This window comes from Ranitomeya variabilis, chromosome 2 (assembly GCF_051348905.1).
Source record: "Ranitomeya variabilis isolate aRanVar5 chromosome 2, aRanVar5.hap1, whole genome shotgun sequence".
Taxonomy (NCBI): Eukaryota; Metazoa; Chordata; class Amphibia; order Anura; family Dendrobatidae; genus Ranitomeya; species Ranitomeya variabilis.
The window spans coordinates 240,468,575-240,484,524 of record NC_135233.1 but is presented as its reverse complement, the minus strand read 5'-3'; the positions used below and the strand labels follow the sequence as shown (position 1 = coordinate 240,484,524).

The window sequence follows — 15,950 nt, the reverse complement described above, 5'->3', positions numbered from 1 at the left end:
CCATCCTTCTCCCATAATTAGAGGCTGATGATTAAAGGACAGATATCGCAGTGATACCCATCTTACAGGTCAGGGCGCACATTCCAAGAAACCTAAAGAAGTTCCCCTGAGCAAAGTCTTCACCTGCTCTCCAAGGAGTCCTGTCCTTGTCTTCTCATAGCATAGTACACCTGCTACGCAGGGATCAAACAGCTCCATCCCTTCTATGACCACAAAGTAACCTACTTTGGTACTACGACAACCCCTGTCCTAATGTGCTATTAGAGAATATCAACATCATAGCGGAAGGTCCCCCACTCAGGACCAACTTCTAGTAGCCAGGATGGGGAGTAGCTTTGTATTAGTTCCTATAGCGCTCGCAGTTTCGGGCTGTCATTGTATTACATGGTCAGATATTCACCCGAATGTCTGCCAGGTAATAATACATTACCCCTGCAGCCACTGCTTTCTGGAAAATATCTTTCTAGTTGCAACATGACCTGGAAAAAATCAGCTATTTGCTGGTGATGCCACAAGCAGAACCCCTTTCATTAAAAATTATATGATTCAGGACTTACTTCTTCGCCTCTGTCTCCTGGAAGACCCTGATCTCCTTTAAAGCCTTGAAGCCCCTTTGAAGGAAAACAAATACACATTTCAGGGTACAGCATTACTATGATACAATGTCTTTGCCTATGAAAAAAGCAGCACAGTTATTTCCCATACCATATCCATCTACTACAGTAACTGTTAAAAGTTTGGGCACCCCTGGTTAAAGTTACTGTTATTATGAACAGTTAAGTAATTTGAAGATTAAATGATGTCTAAAAGGCCTAAAGTTAGAGATGACGCATATCCTTTGTATTTTAGGCAGAAAAAAATATTGTAATTTTTTACAATTTAAAAATTACAAATAAGAAAATGGGCTGATGCAAAAGTTTGGGCACCCTGCATGGTTAGTAGCTAGTAGCACCCCATTTTGCAAATATCACAGCTTGTAAATGCTTTATGTAGACAGACAAGAGTCTATCAATTCTTATTTGAGGGATTTTCATCAATTCTTCTTTAAAAAATTCTTCCAGTTCTGTGGGATTCCTGGGTCATCTTGCATGTTCTGCTGTTTTGAGGTCTAGCCACATTTTCAATGGTGTTCAGATCAGGGGACTGTGAGGTCCATTGTAAAACCTTCAGCCTGCGCCTTATGAGGTAGTCTATTGTTGATTTTGACGTGTGTTTAGGATCATTATCCATTTGTAGAAGCCATCCTCTATTCAACTTTAGCTTTCTTACAGATGGTGTTATGTTTGCATCAAGAATTTGTTGAAATTTCATTGAATCCATTCTTCCCTCTACCCATGAAACATTCCCTGTTTCATTGGCTGCAACACAACCTCAAAGCATGATCGATCCACCCCCATGCTTAATGGTTGCAGAGATGTTCTTTTCCTGAAATTCTGTGCCCTTTTTTCTCCACAGCCATACCAGATCTCACACTATGCACTAACGAGGGGCAGTCCCCAAAACAGTGTCTGCAAATTGAGATTCTGGTTTGACTGTTATCCTAAGTCATGTGGCAAGGCTTGCTAAAGGGTCGACATTGACTGTTAGGATTGCTGCTTCCAATATGTGACGCTAGAGTTCTAGTCCTCTTCCTCTCTGAAGAGACAATTTGCATATATTTTTCCTTCACACATACCTTTGATCATTGTGGCCAAAGAGTTCCATTTTAACCTCATCGGTCCACAGGACTTGATTCCAAAATGCATCAGCCTTGTTTAAATGTTCTTTTGCATACTTCTGACACTGAAATTTATAGTGAGGATGCAGGAGAGGTTTTCTTCTGACATGAAGGCCATATTTGTGCAGAGCAACATGAAAATGCGTTGCTATCTTCTTATAACCTTCTCTTGCTTTCTGGGCCTCCACCATTTTTATTTTCAGAGTGCTAGGCAGCTGCGTAGAAGAACCCATGGCTGCTGTTTTTTGGCACAAGGTTAGAGGAGGCTGAGTTTTTATAAAGCTGGGAAATTTGCATCACCTGGCCTTTCCTAACAATGATAGTGACCAAGCCATAACCCTAACAGGCCAAATAAGGTCTGAAACCTTGGTCAAAGTTATCTGAGCACACAAATCTCCAAGGGTGTCCAAACTTTAGCATCAGACCATTTTCCTTTTTGTAAATTTTTAAATAAAAAAAAATGACTTTATATATTTCAGCCTAAAATACAATGGAAATGTGTCATGTTTAACTTTAGGCCTTTTAGAGATAATTTAATCTTCAATTTACTTAACTGCGCACAATAACAGTAATTTTGACCAGGGGTACCCAAACTTTTACATGCCACTGTATATGTCATTATTTATTCTGGTAACATTTCTAGGACCTTTAACAGATGAATACAAAAATCCTTAGGTTAATCTGAACCTCATTAAATGTACCTTTAAAATCTAGAATCCTATATATTTCAAATTCAAAGTAAATCTCCTTCTCCACTAAAAAATAGGCAGGTGGGTAATAAAATGGACCAGCTATAATATATATAATACATTTGATGGTCACACAGCTTAAATATCTATTGGCCAAGTGCTCATTCGGTCCCTCTTGAAGACCCATGCCTGCTTGCCTCTGTTCAGCAAATGGATTTGTAAAAGAAAATGTTCATCAATATTGAGAAGAAAGACCCTCTCGATATAGAAAGTAGGGACACTTTTTAAGTTGTACTGCATCGTTAATGTTAATATCAAAAGTCAATGGAAATGCCCTCTAAACCTTAACCCCGTAAAGATGGCCTTTCAACTTCTACTTGTTTTTTTTTTTTGTAGATGTGGTAAAATTCACCTTTGGTCCTGGTATTCCGGGAGATCCTGGTTTCCCATCTAGTCCAAAATCCCCATCCCTTCCAGAAGCGCCAGGTGTTCCTTGTATTCCCAGAGGACCTGGCAACCCCTGTAATATAGAAAAAACATAGTGAGGTAGGTAGAACAGCAACCAATACAGTAAGCATTACTGGATGTGAATGGTTAAGCCACCTAAGCTGCTCGTACACAGGTAGATTTCCTGCATGAATGACCTTCGATCAATGATATAAGAAGGCCCAAAGTGTATAGGGATGGAAAATGGTTACAATGATCGTTTTGCCCCCATACTGTTTGCACATTGTTGGCAGCAAATCCATAGTTACATAGTGAGAGAAGGCAGATTTTTAAATCTGCATATAAGATGTATTCAGCTGGTGACAGATTTCTAGCATGCAAGGAAACACACCCAACTGGAAACGCCCAGTTGTCAATTTATTTATGAATTTTCTAAGAGGGGCAACAGCAAAAGATAGAGGTCTACCGGACTGTTATTTCATGTAGAATAGAATCACTTAGTACATTATTTAGAAGAACCGCGAGAAACACTTTATAAGTAATGTCCCTTCTCAACAACTTCCTTTCCAAATGAACCCCATTACATAGTGGCCAGTTTCCTTTTTATTTTTTCATTTTCGTTATACATTGTGGGACGGATGTTATACACCTGGGGGGGCGAAAGGCCTAATGTTATACACTGGGGGCGAGGGGCTGGATGTTATTCACCCGGTGTGAGGCGCCGGATGTTATACACCTGGTGTGAGGTGCCGGATGTTATACACCTGGGGGGGTGAGAAGTCTGATGTTATAGACTGGGGGCGAGGGGCTGGATGTTATTCACCCGGTGTGAGGCGCCGGATGTTATACAGCAGGTGTGAGGGGCTGGATGTTATACACCTGGGGAGGTGAGAAGCCTGATGTTATAGACTGGGGGCGAGGGGCTGGATGTTATTCACCCGGTGTGAGGCACCGGATGTTATACACCTGGTGTGAGGTGCCAGATGTTATACACCCGGTGTGAGGTGCCGGATGTTATTCAGCGGGTGTGAGGGGCTGGATGTTATACACCAGGGGGGGGGGGGCGAGAGGCCTGATGTTATACACTGGGGGCGAGGGGCTGGATGTTATACACCCGGTGTGAGGCGCAGATGTTATACACCTGGTGTGAGGTGCCGGATGTTATACACCCGGTGTGAGGTGCCGGATGTTATACACCCGGTGTGAGGTGCCGGATGTTATACACCTGGTGTGAGGTGCCGGATGTTATACACCCGGTGTGAGGTGCCGGATGTTATACACCTGGTGTGAGGCGCCGGATGTTATACACCCGGTGTAAGGTGCCAGATGTTATACACCCGGTGTGAGGTGCCGGATGTTATACATCCGGTGTGAGGTGCCGGATGTTATACACCCGGTGTGAGGTGCCGGATGTTATACACCCGGTGTGAGGTGCCGGATGTTATACACCCGGTGTGAGGTGCCGGATGTTATACACCCGGTGTGAGGTGCCGGATGTTATACACCCGGTGTGAGGTGCCGGATGTTATACACCCGGTGTGAGGTGCCGGATGTTATACACCGGGAGCAATGGGTCTGAATGTTATACATCGTGGGCCGGATGTTATATACAGCGGGCGAAGGGCTGGAGATGAGGGGCTAAAGGTTATACACCAGGGGAAAGGAACTGGATGTTATATAACGGGGGCGAGGGGCTCGAGGTTATGCGCTTATTCCATTGGAAGCAAATTAAAAACCTGATTTCAGTAGACAATACTCTTGCCCATATGGCATATCTAGAGCCTACATCAAGTGACAACAGGTGGCTGATTGATCACTAAAAATTCATACCATGTGACCACAATGCCCCTTCACTCCTGGTCGACCTGCGGGTCCGGTCATACCCTACACATAAAATATAAAAAAAAATAACATTAATTATTGAAACTAAAGTCGACTGTAGGGTAACATCCCAGGGTGTGGCTGATGGGTGCAGCCAGTGGCCATTCCCACCTGCAGGGGCGAATGAGCCCATAAGTATATGGTAACACTGAGGAGTTATCTGCAAGCTAGTGCTTATTATAATTTTAGTATATTATTACATGTATTATTTATTGATCGTAATCACTTCATCAATCAAGGGCAATTATTGTAATTACTGAATTTGCTACAACTCAAGTACCTGGAATAAACAGAAACAATGACACCTGCAGGATTCAAGGTAGTACTGCGGTCTTTAAAAAGTAGGCTTGTGTTCACATCTGAGTTAGGCTGCTTTCACACATCAATTTTTTTGCCGTCAGGCTCAATCCAGCAAATTTAAAAAAAAACGGATCCGGCGAATGATGCAGCCGGATCTGTTTTTCCCATAGACTTGTATTAGCGATGGATGGCCACACGTTTCATCTGTCGTTCGCCGGATCCGGCGGTGGGAAAAATGTACAAAGTTATGTTTTTTGTCTCCGGCGAAAAACCGGACAGCGCCAGCGGCGTCCGGCATTTGCTACAATGGAACCCTATGGCGCCGGATCTGTCAAATGACGGAATCCGGTGACGGATACCGTTTTTTTAAAACTGAGCATGCTCCAATTTTTTGGGATCCAATTAGCTGGATCAAGCTAGTCGGATCCGTTGAAAAAACAGATCAGTCACATCAGTTATTCCACAATCTGCGAAGGATCCGTTTTTTTCAACATTCGACGGATTGTGCCTGACGGCAAAAAACTGATGTGTGAAAGCAGCCTTAGATGTCATAAATGCAGGACACAACACCGCAGCATGCTGACCTCTTTTGCTTGGTAACATGACAAACACAATGATGGAAACCCAATGGATTATTATGGTCAGGGGTGCCAGTGGTCTATCACTGCGGCTATGACTGAGATAGGAAATTAACAACAATGGTACAAGCAGAACTTTACAAATTATATAATATAATTATATAGTGTCATTAAGGGTTGTGTTATTAATTAAAGGGGTTCTCTGGTGCCTACAACTTCTGTATCTGGAGGTGAGAGGTACTGTTGACATTGCATCTGCCGGCATCAGCACAGGATCGGTTGGCCACACACACACGATCTTACAGGCACCTGCAACAGGATTAGTGCCTCCAATGCAGAGTGGGTGTTACCAGAAAACCACTTTAAGGTTATTAATAAATTAAAGTAATGTAAACAATTATCCAAAGGAGAGAAGTGTATTGGATTTCTCACCGGATTGCCTGGCCTCCCATGTATACCAGGAAGACCTGTTGGTCCACGGCTTCTCTATAAGAAAGGCAAAACGGTCAATATCAGTACAGAATAGCCCAAGTAAAGAAAGAAATAAGATAACATGAAAACAATGTTATTATATAGTTTGTTATATACACTGCTCAAAAAAATAAAGGGAACACTTAAACAACAGAATATAACTCCAAGTAAATCAAACTTCTCTGAAATCAAACTGTCCACTTAGGAAGCAACACTGTTTGACAATCAATTTCACATGCTGTTGTGCAAATGAAATAGACAACAGATGGAAATTATTGGCAATCATCAAGACACACTCAATAAAGGAGTGGTTCTGCAGCAGGGGACCACAGACCACATCTCAGTACCAATGCTTTCTGGCTGATGTTTTGGTCACTTTTGAATGTTGGTTGTGCTTTCACACTCGTGGTCGTGGTAGCATGAGATGGACTCTACAACCCACACAAGTGGCTCAGGTAGTGCAGCTCATCCAGGATGGCACATCAATGTGAGATGTGGCAAGAAGGTTTGCTGTGTCTGTCAGCGTAGTGTCCAGAGGCTGGAGGCGCTACCAGGAGATAGGCCAGTACACCAGGAGATGTGGAGGGGGTTGTAGGAGGGCAACAATCCAGCAGCAGGACCGCTACCTCAGCCTTTGTGCAAGGAGGAACAGGAGGAGCACTGCCAGAGCCCTGCACAATGACCTCCAGCAGGCCACAAATGTGCATATGTCTGCACAAATGGTTAGAAACCGACTTCATGAGGATGGTCTGAGTGCCCGATGTCCACAGATGGGGGCTGTGTTCACAGCCCAACACCATGCAGGATGCTTGGCATTTGCCACAGAACACCAGGATTGGCAGATTCGCCACCGGCGCCTTGTGCTCTTCACAGATGAAAGCAGGTTCACACTGAGCACATGTGACAGACGTGACAGAGTCTGGTGACACAGTGGAGAGTGATCTGCTGCCTACAACATCCTTCAGCATGAACGGTTTGGCAGTGGGTCAGTAATGGTGTGGGGTGGCATTTCTTTGGGGGGCCGCACATTCCTCTATGTGCTCACCAGAGGCAGCCTGACTGCCCTTAGGTACCGAGATGAGATCCTCAGACCCCTTGTGAGACCATATGCTGGTGCGATTGGCCCTGAGTTCCTCCTAATGCAGGACAATGCCAGACCTCATGTGGTTGGAGTGTGTCAGCAGTTCCTGCAAGATGAAGGCATTGAAGCTATGGGCTGGCCCGCCAGTTCCCCAGACCTGAATCCGATTGAACACATCTGGGAAATCATGTCTCATACCATCCACCAACGTCACGTTGCACCACAGACTGTCCAGGAGTTGGTGGATGCTTTAGTCCAGGTCTGGGAGGAGATCCCTCAGGAGACCATCCGCCGCCTCATAAAGAGCATGCCCAGGCATTGTAGGGAGGTCATACAGGCACGTGGAGGCCACACACTACTGAGCATCATTTCCTTGTCTTGAGGCATTTCCACTGAAGTTGGATCAGCCTGTAACTTCATTTTCCACTTTGATTTTGAGCATCATTCCAACTCCAGACCTCTGTGGGTTACTAGTTGTGATTTACGTTGATAATTTTTAGGTTTTATTGTTCTCAACACATTCCGCTATCTAATGAATACTGATTTGCAACTGGAATATTTCATTCAGTGATATCTAGGATGTGTGTTGTGAATTTGGATTCTGGGCTCCCCCGGTGGCTACTGGTGGAATTGAACTTGTGACATCATCTTCCCTGTTCACCTGTTCTGATTAGATCTGGGTGTCGCTATATAACCTGGCTTCTCTGTTAGATGCTTGCCGGTCAACAATGTTATCAGAAGCCTCTCTGTGCTTGTTCCTGCTCCCAGACATCTACTAGATAAGTTGGACATTCGTCCATGTTTTGTTTTTGTATTTTGGTTCCAGTTCACAGCTGCAGTTTCGTTACTGTGTCTGGAAAGCTCTTGTTGATCAGGAATTGCCACTCTGGTATTATGAGTTAATGCCAGAGTCCTAAAGTAATTTCTGGATGTGTTTTGTTAGGGTTTTCTACTGACCATGAAAGTATGCTTTCTGTCTTCTGCTATCTAGAAAGCGGACCTCAAATTTGCTAAAACTATTTTCCTGCTGCGTTTGTTGTTTCATCTCATATCACCGCCAATATATGTGGGGGGCTTCTGTCTCCTTTTTGGGCATTTCTCTAGAGGTGAGTCAGGTCTTATATTTCCCTCTGCTAGCATTATTTAGTTCTCCGGCCGGCGCTGGGCATATAGGGATAAAAGTAGGACATGCTACCTGGCTACTTCTAGATGATGCGGTAGGTTTAGTTCATGGTCAGTACAGTTACATCTTCCAAGAGCTTGTTCCTATTGAGGCTTATGCTAGTTCTCTGGCCATGGAGATCATGACAGTTTGACCGGCCCACTAAAGGGTTAAAATCCTTGGCTGAGAAAGGAGAGAAATAAGAAGTCTGCTGAAAATTTTTTTTTTTTTTTTTTTTTTTCTCTAGTAGTTAGTGTGCTCTTAATTGGATCACTTGCCAGTCTGTCTATGCTGCAGTCTTTCTTTTTTTTCTCTCTCCTTCTAATCTTTGAATGGCTCTATGTTCACCTGTCTATAATGGATCTACAGAGTGTAACTGCAGGTTTGAATAATCTCGCCACGAAAGTACAAAGTTTGCAAGATTTTGTTGTTCATGCTCCGGTATCAGAGCCGAGAATTCCTTTGCCGGAATTCTTCTCAGGGAATAGATCTAGCTTTCAGAATTTTAGAAATAATTGTAAGTTATTTTTGTCCCTGAAATCTCGTTCTGCTGGAGACCCTGCACAGCAGGTTGGGATTGTGATTTCCTTGCTCCGCGGCGACCCTCAAGATTGGGCTTTTGCATTGGCACCAGGGGATCCTGCGTTGCGCAATGTGGATGCGTTTTTTCTGGCCTTGGGCTTGCTTTATGAGGAACCTCATTTGGAACTTCAGGCAGAAAAAACTTTGATGTCCCTATCGCAGGGGCAAGATGAAGCTGAAATTTACTGCCAAAGATTCCGTAAATGGTCTGTGCTTACTCAGTGGAATGAGTGTGCCTTGGCGGCTACTTTCAGAGAGGGTCTTTCTGATGCCATTAAGGATGTTATGGTGGGGTTCCCTGTGCCTGCAAGTCTGAATGAGTCCATGACAATGGCCATTCAGATCGATAGGCGTCTGCGGGAGCGCAAACCAGTGCACCATCTGGCGGTGTCCACTGAGAAGACGCCAGAAAACATGCAGTGTGATAGAATTCTGTCCAGAAGCGAGCGGCAGAATTTTAGACGGAAAAATGGGTTGTGTTTCTATTGTGGGGATTCTACTCATGTTATATCAGCATGCTCTAAGCGTACTAAAAAGCTTGATAAATCCGTTCCCATTGGCACTTTACAGTCTAAATTTATTTTGTCTGTGACCCTGATTTGCTCTTTGTCATCTATTACTACGGACGCCTATATCGACTCTGGCGCCGCTTTGAGTCTTATGGATTGGTCCTTTGCCAATCGTTGTGGGTATGATTTAGAGCCTTTGGAGACTCTTATTCCTCTGAAGGGGAGTTATCTTGTCAGCCGTTTCTCCAGACCTGCGGCGGGCCTTGCAGGAGTTTCAGGCGGATAGACCGGATCGTTGTCCGCCTGATAGGTTGTTTGTTCCTGATGATTGGACCAGTAGAGTCATCTCTGAGGTACATTCTTCTGCATTGGCAGGTCATCCTGGAATTTTTGGTACCAGGGATTTGGTGGCAAGATCCTTCTGGTGGCCTTCCCTGTCACGAGATGTGCGAGGCTTTGTGCAGTCTTGTGACGTTTGTGCTCGGGCCAAGCCTTGTTGTTCTCGGGCTAGTGGATTATTGTTGCCCTTGCCTATTCCTAAGAGGCCTTGGACACACATCTCGATGGATTTTATTTCAGATCTGCCTGTTTCTCAGAAGATGTCTGTCATCTGGGTGGTGTGTGACCGTTTTTCTAAGATGGTCCATTTGGTTCCCCTGCCCAAATTGCCTTCTTCTTCCGAGTTGGTGCCCCTGTTTTTTCAAAATGTTGTTCGTTTGCATGGTATTCCTGAGAATATCGTTTCTGACAGAGGAACCCAATTTGTGTCTAGATTTTGGCGGGCATTCTGTGCTAGGATGGGCATAGATTTGTCTTTTTCGTCTGCTTTTCACCCTCAGACTAATGGCCAGACCGAGCGGACTAATCAGACCCTGGAGACATATCTGAGGTGTTTTGTGTCTGCTGACCAGGATGATTGGGTTGCTTTTTTGCCATTGGCGGAGTTCGCCCTCAATAATCGGGCCAGCTCTGCCACTTTGGTGTCCCCGTTTTTCTGTAATTCGGGGTTCCACCCTCGATTTTCCTCCGGTCAGATGGAATCCTCGGATTGTCCTGGAGTGGATGCGGTGGTGGAGAGATTGCATCATATCTGGGGGCAGGTGATGGACAATTTAAAGTTGTCCCAGGAGAAGACTCAGCTTTTTGCCAACCGTCACCGTCGTGTTGGTCCTCGGCTTTGTGTTGGAGATTTGGTGTGGTTGTCTTCTCGTTTTGTCCCTATGAGGGTCTCATCTCCTAAGTTTAAGCCTCGGTTCATCGGTCCGTATAAAATATTGGAGATTCTTAACCCTGTTTCCTTCCGTTTGGACCTCCCTGCATCCTTTTCTATTCATAACGTTTTTCATCGGTCGTTATTGCGCAGGTATGAGGCACCGGTTGTGCCTTCCGTTGAGCCTCCTGCTCCGGTGTTGGTTGAGGGTGAGTTGGAGTACGTTGTGGAAAAAATCCTAGACTCCCGTGTTTCCAGACGGAGACTCCAGTATCTGGTCAAGTGGAAGGGATACGGCCAGGAGGATAATTCTTGGGTCACTGCATCTGATGTTCATGCCTCTGATCTGGTTCGTGCCTTTCATAGGGCCCATCCTGATCGCCCTGGTGGTTCTGGTGAGGGTTCGGTGCCCCCTCCTTGAGGGGGGGGTACTGTTGTGAATTTGGATTCTGGGCTCCCCCGGTGGCTACTGGTGGAATTGAACTTGTGACATCATCTTCCCTGTTCACCTGTTCTGATTAGATCTGGGTGTCGCTATATAACCTGGCTTCTCTGTTAGATGCTTGCCGGTCAACAATGTTATCAGAAGCCTCTCTGTGCTTGTTCCTGCTCCCAGACATCTACTAGATAAGTTGGACATTCGTCCATGTTTTGTTTTTGTATTTTGGTTCCAGTTCACAGCTGCAGTTTCGTTACTGTGTCTGGAAAGCTCTTGTTGATCAGGAATTGCCACTCTGGTATTATGAGTTAATGCCAGAGTCCTAAAGTAATTTCTGGATGTGTTTTGTTAGGGTTTTCTACTGACCATGAAAGTATGCTTTCTGTCTTCTGCTATCTAGAAAGCGGACCTCAAATTTGCTAAAACTATTTTCCTGCTGCGTTTGTTGTTTCATCTCATATCACCGCCAATATATGTGGGGGGCTTCTGTCTCCTTTTTGGGCATTTCTCTAGAGGTGAGTCAGGTCTTATATTTCCCTCTGCTAGCATTATTTAGTTCTCCGGCCGGCGCTGGGCATATAGGGATAAAAGTAGGACATGCTACCTGGCTACTTCTAGATGATGCGGTAGGTTTAGTTCATGGTCAGTACAGTTACATCTTCCAAGAGCTTGTTCCTATTGAGGCTTATGCTAGTTCTCTGGCCATGGAGATCATGACAGATGTGGGATTTTAGTGTTCCCTTGCAGGATATCCTGCATCATGGCATCCGGCATCTAATTATTTGCACCATCTTCTAAGACCTCCTGATGAACCGCAACTGCGGGGAAACGCGTTGGGGTTAATCTTTGCCAATGGATAAGTACCTCTTCTATATCTTGTTTTAAAGTTTTAAAGATTTCATTAGCATATCTGCAAGCATGCTATTAAGCTGTTAAATCAATACTAAGTACATCTTGGCCTCAATTTATTAGATGGGGTAACTATATATATCTGCTAACTATATAATTGATGGGGGCTTATCATGATTTGGCATAATGAAATTATTTACTAAAAATTTCTTTGTATTATCTTTATACATGATACCTGCTTAGAGAACGGTATATGGGCTTGTGCAATATTTTTTCTCAATTTTTCATTTCTGTACTATTGGAGATTGTTTTCACACCTATATTAATAGGGAATTAGTAGGGGAGCGAGGGACAGTTCTTGTTGAGTGGGGGCACCAAAAAATCGTATTATAGGGTGCCAACCTCCACAGCTAGGCAGAAGCAAATCAGGCCTATTGCAGGGACATTGTAGTTTATTTTTGGTCCGTTTTCATCCTAGTAATTAACTATTTTTTGCACTGAGTAGGTGATTTTTAGAATCTATATTAATAAAGGCAATTTTTTAAAGGGAATTTATGTGCATCACATTTTCAATTAGTTCTATTACTTTAATCCTGTTTATGTACAACATTTTCAAATGCACCTTTTAGGGTAAGATCCCGCATTTGAGCATCCCCAAATGTTCCCCAGAAACTCCCAGTTCAGGAACCTCAGCCTCACTGGTCACGGTTTCGTCCTCATCAGCAGCTAGTACACACAACAAGGGAAACTAATCCACCTCCGACTGTGATGGGGATTCATCAGGGTTGAGCTGGCTCCTGTCTGAGTCACTTGGTAGCCCTGCCTTTCCTCAAAAGTCCCAGAACAGGCTGAAGTCCTGCCCGATTATCACGGGGTGTAGCAAGTCTCTGATTACCCAGATATAATGATACTCCATATCCCAGGTTGTTTTTATCGACTTTCTGGTGATAAGGTAGTCCTTAGCGTCCTCGTGGATACAGCGGACACCCACATGTTTCCTTGGGATCAACTGGTGGGGGAGTGTGGCCCTTATCAGGGCTACCAAACTCCCTGAGTCCTGACACCAGTACTCCGTTTCTGGTCACAGGACATGACTGCAGCCCATCTGCGGGCTAACAGTCCACACTGCAGGCGGGATACGCATAGTATGAAGAGCGCCTCCCTAGGCTGCAGTCCATCTGCTCAGAGGACATAGGACAACGGGTGGCTATGTGTCCAGGACCGTGGCATCTTCAGGAGATCAGGTTTTTACCAGCAACCTTTGGCAACCCCTCAGTGACTCCTTGGGATCTCTGACTCCCCCCAATGATGGCTCTACCACCCCTTTTGAGACTCCCTCTGAGTACCCCAGTATGGAGATGCACCACCCCCGGCTTCTTTAGAAACCTCTCAACCACCTGGTACCTTTCTACGAGGCCCACCAGATCGTCGGTATTCCAGGGGTCTCCCTGGGCAAGCCAGGTCTGCACTGGTCTGAAGAGAAGGAGTGAATCGACCATCTAGGCTGGAGTGCAGGACTACAGATACAACCATTTCTGGACCAAATGCAACAAGTCAAACATCTGAGAGAGGCCACTATAATACACCCAGTGATGAACCCTTTGGGCTCTGACAGACATAGTGACCCCTAAGCGTGCCAATATCTCTGTTTTTAACTTGTCATATTTCTGGGCATCCTGTAAGGCCAAGTCAAAATAAGCTTTCTTGGGTTCACCAGTCTGAAAGGGGGCCAGCACCACTGCCCACTGCTTCGGGGGCAGCCTCTCCCGCTCTGCAACCTATTCGAAAACAGTAAAAAATGCCTCTATATCATCCCCTAGGGTCATCTTTGGCATGGCTCGTCTCACTGCTTTCCGGACGTACGATTCATCACATTGATGTGTGGGAGGGGCAGTTTCTCTGCTGCGGACCTCTTGTGTGAATAGTCACAAGCCATCAAACAAAGAAGAACTGCTTACATTTTTGTACCAGGAGTAGCATAAGGTCACACAAAAGCAGTGTGAAAGACTGGTGGAAAGCATGCCAAGACGCATGAAAGCGGTGATTAAAAATCATGGTTATTCCACAAAATATTGATTTCTGAACTCTTCCTGAGTTAAAACATTAGTATTGTTGTTTCTAAATGATTATGAACTTGTTTTTTTTTGCATTATTTGAAGTCTGCAAGCAATGCATTTTTTTGTTATTTTGACCATTTCTCATTTTCAGAAGATAAATACAAAATTTATTGCTTGGAACTTCGGAGACATGTTGTCAGTAGTTTATAGAATAAAAGAAAAATTTACATTTTACTCAAAATATACCTATAATGAGAAAAATCAGGGAAACTGAAAATTTTGCAGTGGTCTCTTAATTTTTGCAAGAGCTGTATATGGAAAAATTCTCATTATTAACCCCTTTCTGACATTAGACGTACAATCCCGATGTGATTGAGTTGTTCCAAGGGCCTCCTCCTGTATCCTCCCTGCAGGCCCCTGAATCCAAGATGGCCGTGGGGGTCCTTCCGGGTCCTGCAGGGAGGTGGCTTGTCAGTGCCTGCTGAGAGCAGGCGTCCGCAAGCCTCCTGCACTGCTTGTCAGATCGCTGATCTGACACAGTGCTCTGCAAAGTGTCAGATCAGTGATCTGACACTATATAGTGATGTCCCACCCTGGGACAATGTTAAAAAGTAAAAACAAAAATATTACACTGTGTAAAGATATATATATAAAAAAATCCTAAATAAAGAAAAAAAATTATATATATTGTTCCAATAAATACATTTCTTTATGTAAATAAAAAAAACCAATGAAAGTACACATATTTAGTATTGCCGCGTCCGTAACGAGACTATCTACACTCACTGGCCACTTTATTAGGTACACCTGTCCAACTTCTTGTTAACACTTAATTTCTAATCAGCCAATCACATGGCGGCAACTCAGTGCATTTAGGCATGTAGACATGGTCAAGACAATCTCCTGCAGTTCAAACTGAGCATCAGTATGGGGAAGAAAGGTGATTTGAGTGCCTTTGAACGTGGCATGGTTGTTGGTGCCAGAAGGGCTGGTCTGAGTATTTCAGAAACTGCTGATCTACTGGGATTTTCACGCACAACCATCTCTAGGGTTTACAGAGAATGGTCCGAAAAAGAAAAAAAATCCAGTGAGCGGCAGTTCTGTGGGCGGAAATGCCTTGTTGATGCCAGAGGTCAGAGGAGAATGGGCAGACTGGTTCGAGCTGATAGAAAGGCAACAGTGACTCAAATCGCCACCCGTTACAACCAAGGTAGGCCTAAGAGCATCTCTGAACGCACAGTGCGTCGAACTTTGAGGCAGATGGGCTACAGCAGCAGAAGACCACACCGGGTACCACTCCTTTCAGCTAAGAACAGGAAACTGAGGCTACAATTTGTACAAGCTCATCGAAATTGGACAGTAGAAGATTGGAAAAACGTTGCTTGGTCTGATGAGTCTCGATTTCTGCTGTGACATTCGGATGGTAGGGTCAGAATTTGGCGTAAACAACATGAAAGCATGGATCCATCCTGCCTTGTATGGAGCATCTTTGGGATGTGCAGCCGACAAATCTGCGGCAACTGTGTGATGCCATCATGTCAATATGGACCAAAATCTCTGAGGAATGCTTCCAGCACCTTGTTGAATCTATGCCACGAAGAATTGAGGCAGTTCTGAAGGCAAAAGGGGGTCCAACCCGTTACTAGCATGGTGTACCTAATAAAGTGGCCGGTGAGTGTATATAACTATCCCTCTAGACAACCCCTTCAGTGAACACCGTAAAAAATAAAAAAAAAAAACGAGGCAAAAAACAATGCTTTATCATCATACGCTGAACAAAAAGTGGAATAACACGCGATCAAAAAGACGGATATAAATAAACATGGCACCGCTGAAAACGTCATCTTTTCCAACAAAAAACGAGCAGCCACACAGCATCATCAGCAAAAAAATATAGAAGTTATAGCCCTCAGAATAAAGCAATGCAAAAATAATAATTTTTTAATATAAAATAGTTTTTATTGTATAAAAGCGCCAA

The 15,950-nt window shown here is 44.3% G+C and overlaps 1 protein-coding gene across 2 annotated transcripts in view; it reads right to left on the bottom strand.

The window, feature by feature from the left end:
• The window catches only part of LOC143805234 (uncharacterized), a 660,557-nt gene that overhangs the window by 188,756 nt on the left and 455,851 nt on the right, over positions 1 to 15,950 (bottom strand). For both annotated transcript variants that reach the window (XM_077284263.1, XM_077284264.1), the window contains exons 11-14: positions 6,045 to 6,098; positions 4,684 to 4,737; positions 2,819 to 2,926; positions 558 to 611 (exon numbers count right to left, since the gene is read on the bottom strand). In XM_077284263.1, coding sequence (XP_077140378.1) covers positions 558 to 611; positions 2,819 to 2,926; positions 4,684 to 4,737; positions 6,045 to 6,098 — 270 coding nt within the window. The remainder of the gene's footprint in view (positions 1 to 557; positions 612 to 2,818; positions 2,927 to 4,683; positions 4,738 to 6,044; positions 6,099 to 15,950) is intronic.